The sequence below is a fragment of the Mchenga conophoros genome, linkage group LG6 (genome assembly GCF_057382185.1).
Source record: "Mchenga conophoros isolate Kocher_MC1m ecotype Shallow Benthic linkage group LG6, M_conophoros_male_GT1.1, whole genome shotgun sequence".
Taxonomy (NCBI): Eukaryota; Metazoa; Chordata; class Actinopteri; order Cichliformes; family Cichlidae; genus Mchenga; species Mchenga conophoros.
Genome location: NC_140531.1, coordinates 19,672,136 through 19,692,739, shown reverse-complemented (window position 1 = coordinate 19,692,739; position 20,604 = coordinate 19,672,136). Strand labels below are relative to the sequence as shown.

Genomic DNA, 20,604 nt, shown 5'->3' with positions numbered 1-20,604 from the left:
ACCAAAGTGCCAGCCGTTGCACCTCCTCTCTGTATGACTCATCATCATCGTCCCTGATGAGTCCCACCACCGTGGTGTCATCTGCAAACTTGTTAACGTGGTTTCTGTTGTGTGTTGTTCTTTATCAGCACACAGTTAATTTGTAATAAACTTTCAGTCATTCAAGTGTACAATGAACCATTTCCTCCTTGAAGTCACATTTTGATCTGGGCAGGGCAGATCCACTGATTAACCTTTGAGAGCAAAGATCTTGGTGTCTCCTCCGTTGACATCTTCAACACAAACTTTCATTAGCAAACAGATTTATTTTGCTGTTACTGTCTGCCTGATTTTTCATTAATCTGTCATTAATCACAGAAAAATAGAGATGTACTTTACTGTAAGATCTAATTTAAAATCAAAGTAATCTCTAAATTATGCAGTATCAATTTTGTCTATAAAATCATCTCTATTGACTCTTATGTAATATAATAACAAATAATGTAATAATTTTTGTCTCAGTGGTGACAAAGAATCTCCAGGCTGACTCCTGGTTTCTTATCATGTATCGTAATCCGCTGACACCTTTAACAGAAGCTTTCAGAATGGTTTATTGCCTTATTACTTACTACTATCTGCCTTTTTTGACTTTTATGTCCTTAAAAAGCGTTTATGTTGTTCCTATATTTTTTTAGTATGTATGTAGGATTTTATAGTACGGTTTTCTGTGATGGCAGGAGTTTTTCATCTTGTTTCAGTTGTGCAAAAAGGTCAGCTGGCATGACATTACATTTGGCGCCAGTATCCACTTTGAGCTCTATTGGTTTTCCATTGATATGCACAGTGGTGAATATGTAATTCTTGCACAGAAAACAGGGATTCACAGTGTCTATATCGATCCCATTCACAAAGAACATTTCCTCATCGCTGCTGGGCGCTTGCATTTCAATGTGGTTTACGGATCTCTTTTTAAATCCCCTTGTTTGTGATGACTTGCAGCATTTCTGGAAGTGATTCCATTTTTTGCATTTATGACATTGCTGGCCATATGCTGGGCATTGATCTCTTTTTGCCTCGTGGTTGCCCCCACAGTTGTTGCAGTTAGTTATTGTGTGAGCGAACTTTCAATTCAACTCAGTTTTATTTATATAGCGCCAAATCACAACAACAGTCGCCTCAAGGCGCTTTACATTGTAAGGTAGACCCTACAAAAACCCAACAATCAAATGATCCCCTATGAGCAAGCACTTTGGCGACAGTGGGAAGGAAAAACTTGTAACCGGAAGGTTGCCGGTTCAATCCCCAGCTCTGTCTGTCCTGGTCGTTGTGTCCTTGGGCAAGACACTTCACCTACCGCCTACTGGTGATGGCCAGAGGGGCCGATGGCGCGATATGGCAGCCTCGCTTCTGTCAGTCTGCCCCAGGACAGCTGTGGCTACAACTGTAGCTGCCTCCACCAGTGTGTGAATGTGAGAGTGAATGAATTGTAAAGCGCTTTGAGGGTCTCGAAAAGCGCTATATAAATGCAATCCATTATTATTATTAAAAACTCCCTTTTAATAGGAAGAAACCTCCAGCAGAACCAGGCCCAGGGTGGGGCGGCCATCTGCTGCGGGGTGAGAGAAGGAAGACAGGATAGAAGACATGCTGTGGAAGATAGAGATTAATAACAAGTACGATTCTATGCAGAGAGGTCTATTAACACATAGCGAGTGAAAAGGGTGACTGAAAAGGAAAAACTCAATGCATCATGGGACAAACGAGGATGTCTCTGATGAGCTCGTCTTTAAGCTGGCCAAATCCGCAACTGCCTGCCTTATTTTTCACGTCACTCATGTAAGACTATGTTCTTTCATCTGGTCGCTGGTTTCTGGTGTTAAACTTGTGCCTTTCCATAGTTATGTTTGTTTGAGGATTACACAGTTCGTGGAATTTGCGTTTGAGACATTCCGGGACTTCTCTCAATTTTGCTCCAGTCATTAATCGTCTGTGTTCCCCTTCCCCCGCGTACACGAAGGCACGCTCCCACTCGATATCTTCAGAGCTGGCCAGATTTACCAGGATGAACGCTCTAGTTCTGGCATCTTTATAGGAATGGGTAGCGGCTGTGAATATGTCGTATTCTTGCTCAAACACACGCCACTTTTCGGCAACTGAACACCAATGGTTCTGGTCTACGGAATCAGTCCGACATGGTCGTTGATGCTTAATAGCTTTCATTAAAAGAATTTCATCAAATTGATCATCGATTTCAGCCCAGAGCTTGTTGGTAAGCCTCGTGTAGATGGCTACAACTTCTTCCTGACTGATGACTGCGACTGATTTTTTTACCACTCGCTTAACCAGTTCTTCCATACACATTTCCAACAAAAATCTGTAATCTTTTTTCTGTTTTCTTTGTTGTCTATTAGAGTTCCAGGTTCGTCTTTTCGTGTTGTTTTGTGATTTTGTATTAAAATGTTTTTCCTGCCAATACAGCGGTAACAAGTGTGATTATGAATTTCTTCTTCTGTATTCGTCACAGGGCGTCAGGGGCTTTGCATTTTCTTTACGCTGTGAAATAGCAGCTGGCACAGTGATTTGATGCACCCACAAACTGATGCAACTGAATTAAATTCAGCTGTCATTATGATTTTTAAACTTATGGATGTAGGCTGTGTTGGAATTCTGCATGCAGCACAGACTGAGGCAAAACAGTCGGCCTACAGATGAAAAAAACTCACGTATGCAACTTGGTCTCTTGGAGAGAGAAAGAGCACTATATAGTGTATATAGTGTAGTATATAGTGTATATCTGTATAGATTAGCTCACTGTTAGTAAATCACACAAAGAACATCCACGTTTGTTGTTGTTAAAGCAAACGGACCAAAGCACATAGACCCGGGAACATGGTGAGTTGTCTGATGCTTCATCTGTAGTTCTTCAGTTTTAACAGCAGCTGGAGCTGAAAACTCCACTCAGCTGCTGTGTTTAACAAATGGCTCAGTCCTTTTTCCATTTATTCATAGGACTCTTTCCAAAAAATAGTGGAGGCTCAGAGAAGACCCCACTATTTTTATTCAGGAAACCAAACTTTTTATTTTAGGTTTTAAAGGCACAACACATAATGTCACATAATGTGACTACAAACTGCCAGATACTAGTTTAGGCTCTAGTAACTGGAGGGCTAATGTTTGAAACGGTTGTCAAAGGACAACTGTAGCTTATTTTGATAATCTGGTACAAGAGATTGTTGAATATGTTGTTGATATATTACTTTTGAGTCATTATTTTTAATGATCATCAGAACAGATGTTTTAGGTAGCTGATGAAAATAGTCATATTCACACGACTACCTTGATAATAATAATGATAACATAATTAAGTGTACTACTACTACTACTAATAATAATAATAATGATGATAACATTTTAAGAAAACAGCTTGGAAACATTCACTTCATCTTTTAGAAACAAGCTTCACACCATATCAGTGCTGACTGTGAGGATGGGAAACATACTATTCTTATAGTATGTTATATAATATAGGAGTTACTCTAAGCTAAGAACAATTTCCTTGGTGTTAAATTGCAGCTTCACTAAAGGTTAAGGGGGCAGTGCACAGCACTTTAAAATCCTCGGTGGAAACTTGATCTCAGCAAAGCTGCAAAAAAACTTCAAGAGCGAGAAACACAAAGGAGCACTGACTGTCACACACTTTGCTCCTAAATCATCAGACCACCGCCACACTGTTTATGGGGAGTCACACGTTTCATAAATGTCAAATGTTGCAGGAATTACACGAGTGATGCACACACTTCAGCTAAAGTATAAAAGAGAGGTATGCAAAAGCCTCCCCATCCACATCCTGTACATTTTTTACAGATATTAAAATACTTAAACTGACACAACTGTTTATTTTGGACTCGTTTTGGAGTCATTGTTTAAACTCTGAATCTGTCACAAACTCAGAATGCACACAATGTGTGAAAGTGATGTCAACAGACTATCTTACAGTCACAAAGACAGTCTCATTTTGCAGAAATTATGTTCCTTTTAGCGCCCACAAGATGGTGCCAAGTATCCATAAGATACAAACCTTCTGAGGAGTACACCAGTCCTGATATTCCACCTATCCAGGGCCGTGTTGCGGGGGCACCAGCCCAAGCAGAGAAGCCCAGACCTCCCTCTCCCCAGCCACCCCCTCCAGCTAGTCTGGGGGAACACCAAGGCGTTCCCAGGCCAGCCGAGAGATATAATCTCTCCAGTTTATAGCCTTGCTGTTAAAATATCTTCACTCTTCTTTCATCATTCTTCATAGTGGAAAAATGCTTTAAGGAGACAACAGCTCGTAGTTTAGAAGGGCATTCAAACATTAAATGAAGATAAAATGAAAGTCATAAATTACAATGTGTTAATTCCCGCTCGGTGATCACTTGGACTTTCAACGTTTTGTCATCACAGATATGGAATCACTCCATGCATCACCTCGCTATTAAATAATTAACTACTACATAATTCTCTGTGCAAGCAGATTTTGTTATTAAAGTGAAGCTTCTTTCAACGGCCCGAAGCACATTTGCCAACTCATTAGAAAATGAAACCTGGCTCATTTCCCCTGAATAACTTCATTCAGCGAGAGAGCCCTGCTGCAGTCTTAATCCACCAGCGTGTGGCCAAAACGAGAGCATAAATCTAGCAGCAGGTGACGGGTAACAGATGACCAGAAGAACAACAACAACTAAGCAGAAAACTTCACCGTAAACAGCATTCAATTTCACTGTGTGTGCTAATAAGGCAACAATTCCTTGCAGTTTGTCTGCAAAATCTTGGACAAATGCACATTTAAATCAAAGTAATCTGTCAGTAAAACAGCCTCAGTGGCCACAGGAGCATATCGATTTCATCTAGCCTTTCCGTCATGCATCTTCTCTCTGGGAGTATTGATGCCTCTCACCAGTCTTTAAAGACTCACCACTGTGGACTAAAGCAGATTGCATGAAGAAAGAATCTCTGACAAATGAAGAGTGGCTTTTAGGAATCACCCCCCCCCCCCCCCCCCCCCCTCTTAGTATAGAAGAGGGTCCATTGTGTTACTGTTTGATAAAATGCCACATAAATCTAGTAGAGAAGAAGACGCCACAATGTGCAGAACATAATTTTCAACTGTGCGCTCAAAGAAAGTCACTGTTGTCACGCTTCAAGGCCAGCAGGTTAAAAAGACAGCTCACACTGTGCTGATCAAGTGTTTGCCTTAACTATGGTATACTTAAATATTAATGAACAGGCTAATATAAGTGCATTTTTCCAGACTGGCATTTGGTCCAGTGTGTGGGGTACTTTAGAAAAATTAAATGCATACACAGTGGAGGTAAATATTTTAAACTCAGTGGTGATTAATGACAGTAATGTTCCATTGTTCCATTACCTTCAGCATTTATTACAGCTTTTCCCTAACTTAGTGTATTCCACCCCAGAAAAAAAGTTCAGATTCTTCAAGGCATGGAAAGCGAGACCTACAGGGCTGTGCTGAAGTGTGTAGCACTGGGATGTTGCCAGTTCCTGTGGGCTGCAGTGTGAGGTGTCTGTTGGTGGGGCCTGTTCCAGATCTGAGAGCTCAAAGGCTGTTTCATCCATTGTGTTTCGCCTCAGGGTCTCTGGACCTGTTCTCTAAACAGTCGCGCATTGTGGTGGAATGCTGCAGAATTATCCACCACGAATGCCAGGGCCCAAGGTTTCTCAAAAAAACTTTACATTGCCGCTTCACCTGTCAGTGCTTTTAATATTGTGGCTGACTGGAGTATTATAAATCACCGGATGGGAGTGTTCATGACAGATTTATCTGACCTGTCTGCTTTCAAGACCATTTGTCTCGATTATGCTCGCATTTTCTGTGACACAATACACCAGCCGTAGCACATACTTCGCTCTGGGGATGATACACAGAACGCAGTGTGAACATTTTTCATTGTGTGCACAGCTTCCTACTGCTTGCACTGCAGTAGATTATGGTCTATGAGCCCAACCTCACTGGACAGCAGGATACCTCTCTGCACAACACTCAATCTATTATTTTTATTGATTTATTAACTTTACTGGAGCTTCTTTGCATAAGTTCATATCACATCATACCTAATAGATCCATATCAAACCCTGTCCATATCAGGGATATCTACACTCACAGACACAGACTCAAATTGTTTGCCCAGAGCAATCAATTTGAAGTTATTGTCGCAACATTTTGACTAGTTGATTCTAATTTCTGTACAAGTAAACATTTTGGACTTATTACATGTAAATTAATAAAATAATAAGCATACACTTTGACTTACAGATAGCTTTTCCCCCCACAGTGGCAGAAAGAAGCTCGCATACAGAGCCAAACATTTAAAGAGCTGTCTTTAAATGCTTCAGCAGACTGAGGCCTGAATCTTTGGCTTACATGGATTTTGCACACAAATGCTGACCTCATAGATTGAAACTTCTGACATTATCCATCTTTGTATTTGAAAGAACAAAGAATTGCGCATCATTGACCTTTATGTCAGTGACACATATTTGTAAGTGCTCCCCCTGTTGGCTGACAGCTGAAATGCAGTCCTTGCTCATACGTAACACCGTGATTAGAAAGTTCGCTTTATCTCTAAGGGCCTATTTTAATGTGGGATCAGAGGAAATCGATTTGTGGGTGGAATGCTTAAAGTGGAGCTCTTGGCCTAGTTCACCCTTTGAAGTTATGAAGACTTCAAAGTGTAACGTTACAACGGCTCCAGCCCTAATAAGCCTCATATAAATTTGTTATTTTAGCGATCAGACCAACTCGTGATGATTCGTGAGAGGAGAGGGGGTGATGTTTGGGATGTCGGCTTACAGTCCCGTGAGCCTGGCAGGCGCATATGCTTCCCACTTGCTGTTTCACGCAAAACAGACCCAACAGAAAGAAAGAGGAGGGGTGGGGGACAAAGGAAGCGGAGTCTGGCAGAGAGCGCGCGGGTGTAGTCAGGAGGAAATGGTATGCAGCTCAGCCATAAGCCTGCTCTCTTCCTCCTCCTCCGGGTCCCGTAGCGATCCTCCTGTCTGTTGCTATACGCACAGACAGCAGCCCGTTTTAAAGTGAAACACGGAGCTCTGAGGTACTCGTCCTGGACCTCTCTCCTCCCGGCATGCCCCAGCGAGGCGGCTAAAAACGGTTACCGGCTGACGATGGCTTCGGTGCGGGCGGTGTGCAAAGTTGCGACGGGACTCGTGGGAAGTGTTCAGACCCTACGCTGCGGTCTCAGACCCGCTCGCCCGGTTACATTTCTACACCAGGTAAATAAACGCTGTACTCTGAGTCCCTCGTGGGCGTCACAGTGTAAAGTGTGCCGTGGCTTCCTGTTGAAGCACAAGACGCTGTTTTTGTCTCTATTTTGAGCGCTTCTCAAAAACTTTTTTTCGTTTTCCTGTCGTCTCTATGCCTGCGGAGCCTGTACAGAAGATCTGGGAGGATCGATCCAAATATCGAGGCTATCGATACAAAAGTGTCTGATCGATACTAGTGATAGGATCTATACTGTACTACTAGCTTCAGATTTATTGATTTATTAAGTGCTTTAAGGAGAGGTAGATTAAAATTTCAGGCTATTAAAAACTGTTTCAAAATATATGAAAAGCTGTTTTGGTATTTATTGTGGAAAGTAAAAATCACATTGATTTAGTGATCATTAAAATGTGTTCATAATTTGCAAATGGACAATGATTCGTCCCATAAGTCACGAGACACTGCTCACCCATACAAAACCTGCCATGATAGAGTAAAAGTATTGGTATCGGTATTGGCAATACTGGCCCTGTATTTACTTGGTATTGGACGTATAGCTGCATGCAGTCACCCATCAACAAACGTGTCCAGCCCACAGTCAGGAAATAGTGCAGCAGGGAAATGCTGCAGAAAGTGAAAACCCACGCTCCATCACAGCATCATCTTGAGATTTTATTTATTTATTTATTTTTTGTAGTGAAGCTTTTACTCACAGTTTTATTAAGGCACCAGTTCAGCCCACATCTTTTATCGCTCGCTGCATGAAATTGCTTTGGTCAGCTCAGCTGCAGGCAGGCAGATCTCAATTAGGGTGCCTCAAATCTGTGAGTGTGCAGGGAGAACAGTGCACACTGTTTTGTTTTTTTCTGTTTTGCTCGGTGCAATCAGAGCCTCCATAGATGGATGCTGAGATAGAGTTTGTTGGATTGGAAGAAAAAGGAAGCTGTCAGAGGGGCAGGATGCAGTGACTCACTCCTACAAGCCAGAATGACTAAGATGAGTTTTATTTTTAGACTGGACTGTATATAAAAGTGGAGCTTCAGTAAGCGAAATCCTTACAGCAACCCATGTTTCAGCAAAAAGAATACAATTCATATCGGCTGCAAAAAGAACAGAGTTAGTGTGTTTTATAAAGTCGTTTTCAGAATTTCTTTCCACTTTATTTGGCAGTTTAGAAGACAGGAAGTGAAACAATAAAGACTGGGAATGCTCTGCCACAAAGGTTTTGTGGTCTTTAACCTCCTCATTCTGTAGACCGGCCTATATTGAGCGATAGATAGATTTCAGTTAGACTATAAAATGTTCCGTTTCTCTGCTTTTTGTAATTTTCTTTCCCCAGCCAGAAACGTATCAACCTCAGAGGAGAATCTAAATTACATTACCTCCCAAAAACGGGCCATTCAGAGTGAAAGTGTCTTTTGTAAAGGAGCAGCTGGGCCACAGAATGTTTTTAATAGGAATGTAATGCACTTAGAAAAGCAGAGAGCATGGCTGCATGCAAATGTACAGATCTGGCTTTTAGAATCCACACAGCGAGTTGCCAATTTTTAATCAGATTCCTTCCAATGCAGTGTATCAGAGGACTTGATACACTGCATTGCAGGAGGCAGAGGTCACTCTGAAGATTGTACATGAGACAGCAGAAAGCTAGGTTCACATAAATCCTCAGTTCAAAACCACCGTGTAAGAGTACGTACAGCTACTAAGCACTGTGAGCAGCCTGTGGCCTAAGTTGCTCAGAATTCAGATATGATCTCTTTTGGGTGTCTATAGGGCGATATTCATATTCAAGCCACGTCTTTTATGAATTTGTAACACAAGCCTTTCCCTGTTGAGATTCCACTAGAGACAAAACATTCAATATCACCTTTTTGCAAAAGTTTCACCAAAGACGTGACAGGGAGTTAGGGCTTCTCCGTCACTGCTGTAATGCTATACAGGTAAACATATAACACAAGGATGTTTTAATTCTCAGGAGGCTGAGAGAAACCCGACTGGCCTGCAGGAAACTCAAGTGCTGCTCGCTGTTAGTTGTTTGCAGTTTCACACATTCAGATGAGAGAATCGATATATTAGCGTTGTTTCTGTGCATCCACAAAAGTGCTGAATCAATGGGGCTAAGCAGGATGAAAAAACGCAAAAGCATTAGTTTAGTGTATTGAATATGTGTTGAATGCTAAAATGAGACGTCAGGCTTTTGGGAGCATTTATAATACGGGTCTGTTTGAACAGCCCTTGAGGCGCAATGGCAGGACACATGATAAAGTCATCTGCAAGTGAGTTTGTTTGCAGCCTACTTCTAAAAAATGTTCTCCCGTTCCCGGTGAAATCCGCCGCTGCTCTGGCCGACTAGTTGAACAATCAGCATTTGGCGGATGCACAGTGTCATCCACGCTGAGCATCATGCAGTTGGGAATTTAGTAAAGGACACAACCGGGGTAGGATAAATTAGGCATAACTATTTGCTCATTTTTTTATTGTCTTGGCACTGGGCAGGCAAACACTGTAAAATCTAATTTGAAGAAGCCTGACAACCAAGTGTGGCCATGCCAGGTGCAGATACTTGTATTCATTAGGGCAACAAATAAAGTGACTGTTAATTGTAAGAAGGCTCAGCAGATATCAAGAACTGATCTCGTCATCTGTGGTCCAGCGTTGCTTAAAGAGGAAGCCGTTGCTCAATACAATAATGTGTAGAAAGAACAGTACTGTGGTTTGGTGAGAGTGCAGCGAGCTTTAGAACTCGTTTTCATGATGTGATGTCAGACAGCAAGTTTCCTAAGTTTACTTCTTAAGAGGGGGAAAATTACATGTTTATGCAAGGTGTCATCAGAGGTTATGCAACAGCACTTCTTCAGCTTGAAAAGGTGGGGCAGGGTGACCTGAGAGGAGTAAAGAAGTTGAGCTAATAGAAAAGTTTGAATTGGAAAATGATCAGATAATGAATGACAACAGGCCCTAGATAAATGAAGCAACAAAAAAAAAAAACGTGTAATTTTCATGTAATTTGTCTTTACGGACATGCCTCTCTTTGCGTAATTCGTGTGTGGAGTGAAACAGTAAACATGTTGTTACCATAAAAGCTTCCTAAACTGTGTTACGTCAAACATGAAAAGAGAGAGTCGTTGTCAGTGTCACTTTGAAACTTTTCTGTTAAGTAAAAAAAACTATCACAAATGTACAAAAATAACACATTTGCCATTACACTAATGCCCTTCCTCTGTGTTATGTTGGCTCGCCCATCAGCAACTGGTGGATTGCACATAGAACAACATAGAATTTATTAAGTAGATGGGCCACTGGCATCGATGCAGGCTCTAGTTTTATGGTTGGGGGAATTCTTTGTAACATATTGTACTTTTTGTTGCCTGTAGACCTACATAGTTTTTTATGTTTATATAGTAAACACAGTAAACACATTGACTTTACATATAATCAAATGTTTTAAATAAATCAAATTGACTGCAGTCATAAAGGTGTGCATATGGTCAGCAACAATACGCAGGAAGGCCGTAGCCTCAAAGTGCGTAAAGAAAATATCACCACACCATAACACCACCACCTCCATCATCCTGAACCATTGAAAGAGGGCAGGATGGATCCATGCTTTTATCATCTTTATGCCATATTCTGACCCTACCATCCAAATGCTGCAGCAGGCAACGTTATTCCAATCTGCAGCCAGTTTCCTGTTCTTAGCTGGCATGAGTTGCACTCGGCATGGTCTTCTGCTGCAGCAGCTCATCTGCTTCAAGGTTCCACGTTGTATTAATTCAGAGATGCTCTTCTGCTTACCATTGTTGTAACGAGGGGTTATTTGAGTTACTGTTGCCTTCCTGTCAGCAATCGGCACTCTGGCCATCAGCAGGGCTTTTTCTCTCAGAGAACTGCAGCTCACTGTATATTTACTCTTTCAGACCATTCTCTGTAAACATTAGAGATGGCTCATCAGCATTTTCAGAACTACTCAGACCAGCCCATCTGGCACCAACAACAATGCCACGTTCAAAGTCACTTAAACCACCTTTCTTCTCTGTTCTGATTCTGGGTTTGAACTTCAGCAGCTCAGCTTGACCACATCTACAGGCGTATCTAAAATTAGATAATAATAGTTCTCAGTTCAATCGATATTTTTACAATAGCATTAATACACATAAAGCTAAAAAAACATATTATTCCTAATCTGTGCCACAACAGTCGCTGATAAACTTAGAACAGATTTAAAGCACATCCAGTCAAAGGAACATTCCAGTAGCTCGCTTAATACCATGGTAATGGTGCCGCTGTCTTTACAGAAGCATGTGCACAGTGGGTGTGACGGTGTTGACCCTGCATTGTTATGGTCTTGTGATAACAGCCCATCAGAGCACTGCACTGTGTGTGATAAGTAGTGAAAGTTGCTCTGGTGTTTATAGTCACAAGTAAACTCCTCTTCAATCCTCGTGTAAATGAGGGCATTTTTCTCACTGAGGGTTTAATAAGTAAACTCATTATAGCTGATACTCATCTATATGGGCTGTTCTTGTCCTGTTGCGACCTTGTGATGAAGCATTGCTAAGCCATGTGTCACTAAAGTGTTAATGTGAATCACTCAGAGGGTTTTTTTGTATCGGCTTTGCGTTTGTTTTTCTGCTCCTTTTTAATCAACTTTTTTAGATCCGTCTGTTCTGGACCTTTGCGAACACCACATGAATTCCTTAATTTCTGCCCTCCTGTTTTTTTCCTCCTCCTCCATGTTTTTCAGTATTCAGCTCCTTCTCTGTGGCATTCAGGGTTGAAAGTTGTACCACTCTTTGCTGAGATAAGCTTGGGGAATGATGAGTTGCTTATAAATGTGGACGTTTGGACTGAGAGATGACTAACTGTAAGATTAAATGGGCTAAATGTGAGTACGTGCTCCGCCCTTTTTAGTGCAGTTGTACAGTGGTCGCAGATGGGAACCCTCTGCTTGTTGCGCCTTCCTTTTAAAGCTCACTTTGTATTTCCAGAAGCCATTTTTGATTTGGAGAAATTGGTTTTGTGTGTGTGCTGCTATTTGTCTAATAGTGTTACAAAACGTTTTATTCATTGTATTTGCATGAAACACAACCTCAGCCTCGTGTTCGTACAGCACACCAACCCCGCAGTCATCTTCTTCCCGCTTCCCACCTTCTCTTTGTTCTCTTAAGCGATCCGGATCATTAACTGAGTAGGAGAAGATAAATGGTTCAATGCAAATCATTTTCATGCCAGAGTGCTGGCTGTTCTCAATCATAATGGCAACACAGAGTAATTCAATTTCTCCTCCTGGCAGCCGTAGTTTATCACGCTTGCACATTTTTCTTTATGCCTCGGGTCATGCTGGGTAGACACTGTAAGTTATTCTCTTATGATTCCTTATGCGACGGCAAAAATCTCTTTCCCCTTTGCTTGGCAATATCAAATCTGTGGCCAGAGTGGGAGCCGATTCCTTTAGGAGGCCATAGCTCAGTTGTGACAGGATTGATAATGGAGGGAACTGATGGAAGACTGCAGGGAAAATGAGGCTGGCGATAGACGCCGATCATTATTGGAGCAGCAAGCCACAGCCTCTGCGTGAGGAAGGAGAGAGGCTGGCAGATTGTCACCATATTCCCAAGTTTTCACCGCCCGGCTTCTCTCTCCTCCTTCCCTGTTTGCATGACATAAATAAAAAATGCTTAGCTCACGGCGTAAATACACCTTCAGCTGATTGTTCTGTGAAAGAACAGTTGGATGAAACGATTCGGTGATGAGGGGCAGATGTGCAGTGATGTTCCCTGCAGCTCCAGGAATGTGTGAAGGACAATAGATAGACAACGACCACTCTGCGCTCTGAATATTGATGCGCTGCGTATCAGGGAAGTGTGTTTTGTTTTGATAAGAAGACAAATTTAGGCAATGGCAATTTCTGCCAAAGCAGAGAGCCCAATCGTTTCTCCGAGTCAGGCGTGTTTTGTGCCATGAGAGGCATTCGGTTAGCTGTTACTCATGTGTTTGTCATGTGTGGGCTTGTTCAGGCACTACAGTCTTCAACTTGCAGGATGGGATAACCAGTCATGTATGTGTGCTGCATAAGCTATGGGCGGGCCCGGCTGTTTGCACTAGAGTAGCTCAAGTAAAACTTGAGCTCAGTGAAAATGAAGCCAAAGTGGAAGTTTCAATCCTCATATGCCACCATGTTAACATGTCAAACTGTGCAGGAGAAATAAGCATGCTGATTGGGAGGTGGATGCCAGCACAGGCAGCTGTAGCTGATAACTGTTTGCCAATTTTAAACTCCATTAATTTGGGTCAGTGGAACTGAGAAATGTGTATTTGTTGATTGGTTGGCGAGTGTTTGCCGGAATTTGTGAGCAGCCACTGTGAAATTGATCGCTAAAGCCTCAGTCACACAGCCATAGAGACCAGTCACTGATCCCGTGACAGCTACAAATCATCATGGGACCTTCTGCTCAGCCGCTTACAATTTACTTAACAACTTTACGGTCCAGAGATATTTGGATATATATAATAATAATAATATGTTTGAACATAAATGTCTCAAAAACTGTTAAAGATAGCATAAACATGAACCAGGACCTGCAACTGAACACTAATGCAAAATGATATTTTTTTAAATTAAATTTTATATACAAAAATAAAGAAAATCTTCATTCAGCTTTCATGCTGGATTGAGCAAATATGTCAAGTTGTTCCACAGAAACAGAATATCAGTAGATAGTCTAACCCAAATAAAAAAGTTTCCAGATAGAACTGTAATTATAATTAAGAAGTAATTGTATTACATAAGTGCATGTTTTTCATTTCCCAGACAATCTTTGTAGGCATGCACAATGTCCTGGAAGAGCTGGAAAACTCAGGTTAAATTAGAATGACACTAACAGGCACTCTGTCCCAGTTACAGCTCTGATCCATTTTCTTTATGGTAAGAAAGGCCATGTGTTATTTCAGGCTTTTGGTTGTAATAGTTTTTGAGATATTCATGTTCAAACACTGCCTATTTCAAGGTGAAAATTGAAAATGCAAATAAAAACATTTGATTTGGGCCTCAGTTTTCAGTTTCAAACCCTACAATCTACTTTGGAGGTCATCTGTCACCCTGTAAATGTTGATCGGTTTGCTAGCATTCCCAAATTGTTCTTTAATGGTTTTTTTTCTTTGTAGCTGCCACAGGAAGGTAAGAGACAAACGAAGGTCAGTATTTATCATGCAGTGTGTTAGAGCCTATAATAACAGAGGGCTGAGAGCATGGCTTTGGAAGTGGACTATTATTCATTACACAGCCCTGAAGCTGTATTATCTGCCATGGTAGCCACATTGTGTTGATTTAAAAATGGGATTGGTAACGTGTGTACACAGAATATAAAATGCCTGTAGGCACTCAGCTGTTGAATTGTCTCCGGTCAGTGATCTCTCTCTCACACACACACACACACACACACACACCCATTCAGCAAACAGTCTGTCCTCGTCCTTAATGCTTAACTTCAGCTCTGCTGTTTTCACATTAGCAGATCACCGATGCGCAAAGAGTGCAAAAACCTTCGCTGCGCTCACACCGGCCGTTAAACCGCTTCTGGCCTGAACTGTTTGCTAATGCGAGTCTAGTGTTGAATGCATTTTATTTCAAGCACCTATCGTGTGTGTTGGCAGTGAATGCCTGCAACTCTCAGTTTAATGAAGCACAATGACTGTTGGAGCAGAGGTGGCAAGTAAAAGGTTTTCCTAGTCTGTTGTTAAATATGCTGGGAAGGTGTTTGGTGTCAGAGGTTAACTCTGTAGTGACAGAATAACTAGATTATTTCTGGCCACTTTGGATAACGTGGTTATGTTTTCTGGGATTAATGTGACTGGGAGAAAAGTCAAATTTGGCAGCGCCTGAAAACAGCACACAAAGCACTTATCAATATTAAATCTCTCTGGGTGTGTTGGGCCACTTGTTGTCGATCTATTTTCGCTTGTGAGCCCTTAAAACAAAGCTCTGTCCCTCACTGTAGGTTATGGCCTTAATGTGGACATACCCATACAGGCCCAAATGGTTACCTGTGGTTTAATGTGGACTGCCCTACAGCATGCTGTGTGGGTCTACCCGCAGTGTTTTCTGGGCGAGTTGTTAGCAGGGAAGCAAAAGTATGTTTTTAGCCTCTCAAATGTTGTATATTTGAACATTTAAAGGCTAAATAAGTGTGGTATTGTCTGAGGAAAGTCAAGAGTGGCAGAAAGGGTCGTGCGTGACATTTATGAGGACAGTGAGACAGTGCTGAGGTGTGCAGCAGGGGTGGGACTCCTTGTCTGCATTGGTGAAGGACAGGTTTACAGGTAAGGTCAGACAGGAGTCTCTGTGGACTATGATTTTCACAGCCAACATTATGATCTGTAGTGAGAGTAGGGAGCAAGTATACGATGGAGAGAGGAGGAATGAAAGTCAGGTTGTGCAGGGTGGAGACACAGTAAGAGAGGCAAGGATGAGGTGGTTCGGACGTGTGCAGAGGAGGGGTAGTGGATATGTTGTAGATGGTCTCTATAAGGGATGGAGGGGAGGCGCGCTGTAAATGGATATTTAACTTGTTACGGGCAAATTATAGTGAGGGAGTGTCAGGATCTCACGATGTTCCTGTTCATTCTACTAATTCGACGTCTTTTACAGTCCTGATAAGAAAGCTGAGACTTTGACACTACAGCTTATTCAGGTTGCCTTACCCAGTGCACTGCAGCTTTTAGACATTTTTCAGTGTGTGCTATCAGACAGAAGGCACCTTCATATTGGTTTCACCGCAAGTGTGGGCAGCCCTTAATTGCTCTCTATCTCTATCTGGAGCAACTCGAATTTGACTCATGGGACCAATTTGCTTCACTCTTGCTGTCCACATTTTTCTTCATTGTGTGATACATAACCGATACACAAGCCCTTGTATCCTGAGGTTTTAGGTAATTGTCAGTAACTTTTTAAAGCACTTTCACAGTTTGCTTGAACCACTGCGGTACTAAAAGTTTTAGGCTAAGCTTCAGCTTAAAGTGCGTGTTACTTATTGCTCGTTTAAAACGTTTTCCCTCTTAAAGCGCTCACTCCAAAGCTGCGTGAGAAACGGCACATCTGGTCTCTTCGTGTCTATGTTCCTGTGATAGGAGACTTGCCTGCCCCCTTCCTCTCATGAAAACGGACAGCTCCCTTGTTCTTCTTTAATGTAATATTGATTGACCAAACTCCCAGCTTGAAGGCCAAGGGATGGGAGAGTGTCTGCAGCATCACTGGGCATTAGTGGGATGAAGATGTATCCAAGCGGGAACCCTTCTGACTTTCTGAGTGTGCAGATTGTGGTCAGATTTAGTGCGCTTTAGTATTTAGTGTGTTAAATTATGCTTGCAACTTAAATACCTGCACTGTGTAGGCATACAAGCATGCATTAAAAAGACGGCAGAAGGACTACGCCCAGTGAATGCCAAGCGTAGGACAAAGAAGTACTCCTGCTGATTAGAATAATGAACTTCTCAGTGGATGTGTTCTCCATACTCAGGAGTCTGGGAGAAACCTGAGGTCTCACTGTGTGACAGTACGTCTCATATTTACAAATGCACTTGTTTTTCATTTAAGCATTTAATACCATTGTCACAAAAAGAATTAAAGTCATGCATCAGTTTGTTCCTTGTGACATAAAAGCATATTAGGAAGCCACGGTGTAATTAAGCACCACTGTGAACTGGCTTGTGGCAGAAGGTTTCCAAGTGCTTCTTTTTGGTTGTTTGGATGCTTCCTTTTAGTATTCCGTGGATCTGTTTACTCTCCAACATCTGCTGACATGACAGTTTGCCAAGGGCGGGGTTTGTGTGTCTGTGTGTGTGTCTGTGTGTAAGTGAGAACACAAAGAAAAAAACTGAGTCATTTCTTTCCTTTCATTCATTCTCCCTTCATATCCTTCTTTGCAGGTTCAGCACAGAAGGCCTCCACTTGGAAGTTATCCAGCTCTTTTCTACGCTACAAATGCTCCCTCTAGTGGTAATATGATGTTATTACATCCACACAATATTGAACTTTTATGTCACACGTGTGCACCTGGTTTGTGACTTTACTTGTGGGTGGTTAGACTGGCCTTATCTGTGCACATAATTGGAATAATAAATGCAAAGCTTAACACTTAAACTGTCCATACCCCACCCCCACCCCCTTCACTGTGCAGCAGCTGCATCTTTGAAGTACAAACATGGGCGTTTGGTTCTGGAAGTCCCCTTGCCATCCAGGAATGAGAAGTGTCTGTTTTTTTTAAGGCCCATGTTGATGAGCGTGGGCGACTTGATCGGCGATCTGCAGAAAGAGGACCCAGGAGCTACCGCCTCAGTTCTCTCTAAAGGTAAGACATGCTCAGTATGCAACAGGTGCAGTCGGTCTGGTTCGCCGGGTTGCGCACAAAAAGGATGAACAATAGCCAGTCAAGCAAGATGCCTCCACAATAATCATTTACTCATTTTCACATTTACACTGAGCAGTTATCAGTTAATCACCTTCCACTGCGAGTAACTGTGGCTGTTTGTAGTACAATAGGTCACGGTTCCCTGCCCTTTAAAACAGGGCGGTGTCTGTTTTATGATCTTGTAGCACAGATCATTGCTTTTAAAAGAAATTCATAAACCATGCGATTTTGGGGAATACTGCAGTGTATTTTACATGCAGATAGTCTTGCAAACCTCTGTGGCTCCTCAGTGAGCAGGAGGGAGTGGCACAAGGTTACACTGGTCTACACGATCTTCACACACCTGTGTCTCTCACCAAAGTTATGTGTTGCCTTGAGCGTGCCATGTTTTGACACAGTGGAGAAAAATAGGGCAATTTTCTGTAACAGTACTCCACGCTTCCTTTTCAAACTTCTAATCATTTTGTAGCCACTCACATCTGAGTTGGTATGGGAACCAGAGCGGTTAGGACGGGTATCTGATGCAGTCCTCCTTAAGTTACCTTAAGGGTAACTTGTGAAAAGTGTATTTTTCCATGAAGGAGACAGGTGAGGCAGGTTGTGGCAAAGATTTTTATCACTTTAGAAGACGGGACATGTTAGACCAGAGCAGCAGAGATTAGCAGATGACCTTTTTTCCACACAGCTCTCGTTCCCATACATGACCTGTAGTTATGCAGTGCTGAACTACATTCTTTAAGGTGTAAATTACTGACTTTGTCCATTACCGTGGGGTTTATTTGATAAACTTTTTGTTTCTTTCATGTTCTATTGAATTTGTTTGGTCCCTCTGCCAGCAAACCTTTTTTTTCACGGTATAAAAGATAAAGTTAATTCAGTTCAGCGCTTGCTTTGACAGATGGGGAGCGCATTGCCAACGGCACGCTGATCGATGCCCTGCTGGACAAGGACTTTCAGCTTGTCATCAACAATGCAGTTTATAATATCTGCGCTCCTGAAAGGGGTACATTTATCTCCATTCATAAATTCTCCATTTGGCAGTTTTCCAATTACACTTGATCCTGGTGATAAAATGTGGTTATTATCTTCCATTCTTCTCATATTTCACTTTTACTTTCTCCTCGTTGTCTGCCCTGTTGCGCCTCCGTTGCAGTGTGTGCATCTGCTGAGCACGCTATGGAGCTGGAGGACATGAAACATGTCGTGCACCTGCTGCACACGGCGCTCCACCAGCCCGAACACCAGCTGCTGAAGGAGAGGGAGCTCCTGGAGAAACTGGACAACCTCAAACAGGAGCTTTCTCCTCTGGAGAAGGTACTCGATGTGTTGCAACAACCACTCACCCATGAAATTACTTTATACCTTGTTATACTTGCTTGAAAGCTTCATTTAAAGGTAATGATGACATGTCAGCCTTAAAGACTTGGTAACCCATTTTTCTCTGCATTTTATTGGTGAAAGATGAAGGCAGACCTGTCCGGTAAAGCAGACTTCCAGACATCCAGGGCTCTGTATGTTGGCCTGGCGCTGCTGTCCGTGCAGGGCGGCGCCCTGGCCTGGCTCACCTGGTGGGTCTATTCGTGGGACGTCATGGAGCCCGTCACGTATTTCATCACCTACTCGACCAGCATGGCAGCTTTCGCCTACTATATCCTCACCAAACAGGTAAGACTCAGAGACACCTGACTGACTTCACCGTTTTCCTCTAGGTGTAGATGACAGGTGCTCCTCAGGCCATTTCACAAGTTGTTCCTTCAGACTTGGGCGTGCGATTTATTGTGGACTGTGAAAACAACATGGAAGCTACAATAAAGATGTCCTGTATTGCTCTGAAGGGGTGAAGGCTGTTTGTAGTGTAAATAAATATGGCTCAACTTGACTTCTTATCAGGGTAACTGACAACTAGCAGTTAGAACCTATTACTCAGCAAGTCACGTACCAGAACTTTCACTGACTTTCAAAATGCTTTTCCTTTTAAATATTCTGATCATTTCAAGATCACATTTTGGGAAATACATCAATTTTCTCTGCCCAGTTAATAGTCTGGAAAAAACCATAAAATCTAGCCTAACTCTCTAGACCCAAGAAATGATAATAACCTCCTTTAGAAGGCTGATCTTACACTTTAGATGTTAAAAAAAAATCTAAAGTGTTACAACAAAACAAATTTTAGTTACACCTAATGCTCATTTGTGTAAAATTGTCATGTGTGCAGATATATTTTTAAATAATTAACCTACTTTGTTCTCTCCTACAGGATTATGTATACCCAGACGCCCAGGACAGGCAGTTCCTGCGTTATTTTTATAAGGGGGCCAGGAAAAAGAGATTCAACGTGGAAAAATACAATGAACTCAAAGACAAGCTGGCCCAGGTTGGCTGACTGTTTTGTTTTACAATAAATGACTAAATAGTCAGAATCTTTGTTACTGAATGTGTTTTTTTTTTCTTAAACAAATCTACAAGGAACGGTTTTGGTTTTTTTATTATTAAAGGAAATATCAGCCAAAAATAAAAGCTCTGATAAATTGTTTTCAGAAACCTGTAAAAGGTATGAACAACTGCTTTTACAGTCTTTGATTTTCTGTTTTCTGCGTTTCAGGTGGAGGAAGACCTGAGGCGTCTGAGATATCCAACCCAACTCCAGCTACCAATTGAACAAATCCAGCCAAAGCCATAAATGAAGCCAAGCCATGAATGATGGTCCCTCAAACTTTAACACAGGAAAAACAAAACTAATTTTCCTGCTTTATTTTGATAATAGCATCTTTTTATCTCAAATCCATGAAATTGTTTTCTTTAAGTATTAATAATGATGCCAATTATATATCAAAAGAAAAAAAAATAGAACAAAAATTGACTGCTAATGAAATGAAATGTTTCCCAAACCTCATTTGAATCTGGTGTCTTTCTGGTCTGATTGTGTGATTGTGAAGCGCT

The 20,604-nt window shown here is 41.9% G+C and overlaps 1 protein-coding gene across 2 annotated transcripts; it reads left to right on the top strand.

Moving 5' to 3' along the window:
* The first annotated feature begins 6,942 nt into the window (after window positions 1–6,942).
* LOC146572470 (calcium uniporter protein, mitochondrial-like) lies at window positions 6,943–20,557 on the top strand. Of its 2 annotated transcripts, none has more exons than XM_085276672.1 (8): window positions 6,943–7,269; window positions 17,183–17,252; window positions 17,437–17,604; window positions 18,563–18,667; window positions 18,818–18,978; window positions 19,126–19,329; window positions 19,922–20,038; window positions 20,267–20,557. In XM_085276672.1, the coding sequence occupies exons 1-8, from the start codon at window positions 7,162–7,164 to the stop codon at window positions 20,342–20,344; spliced, it is 1,011 nt and encodes a 336-aa protein (XP_085132798.1). In that variant the 5' UTR covers window positions 6,943–7,161; the 3' UTR covers window positions 20,345–20,557. The 2 variants fall into 2 exon arrangements, with proteins under 2 accessions (XP_085132798.1, XP_085132797.1); XM_085276671.1 differs by having other exon boundaries at window positions 6,944–7,269; window positions 17,434–17,604.
* The last annotated feature ends 47 nt before the right edge of the window (window positions 20,558–20,604 follow it).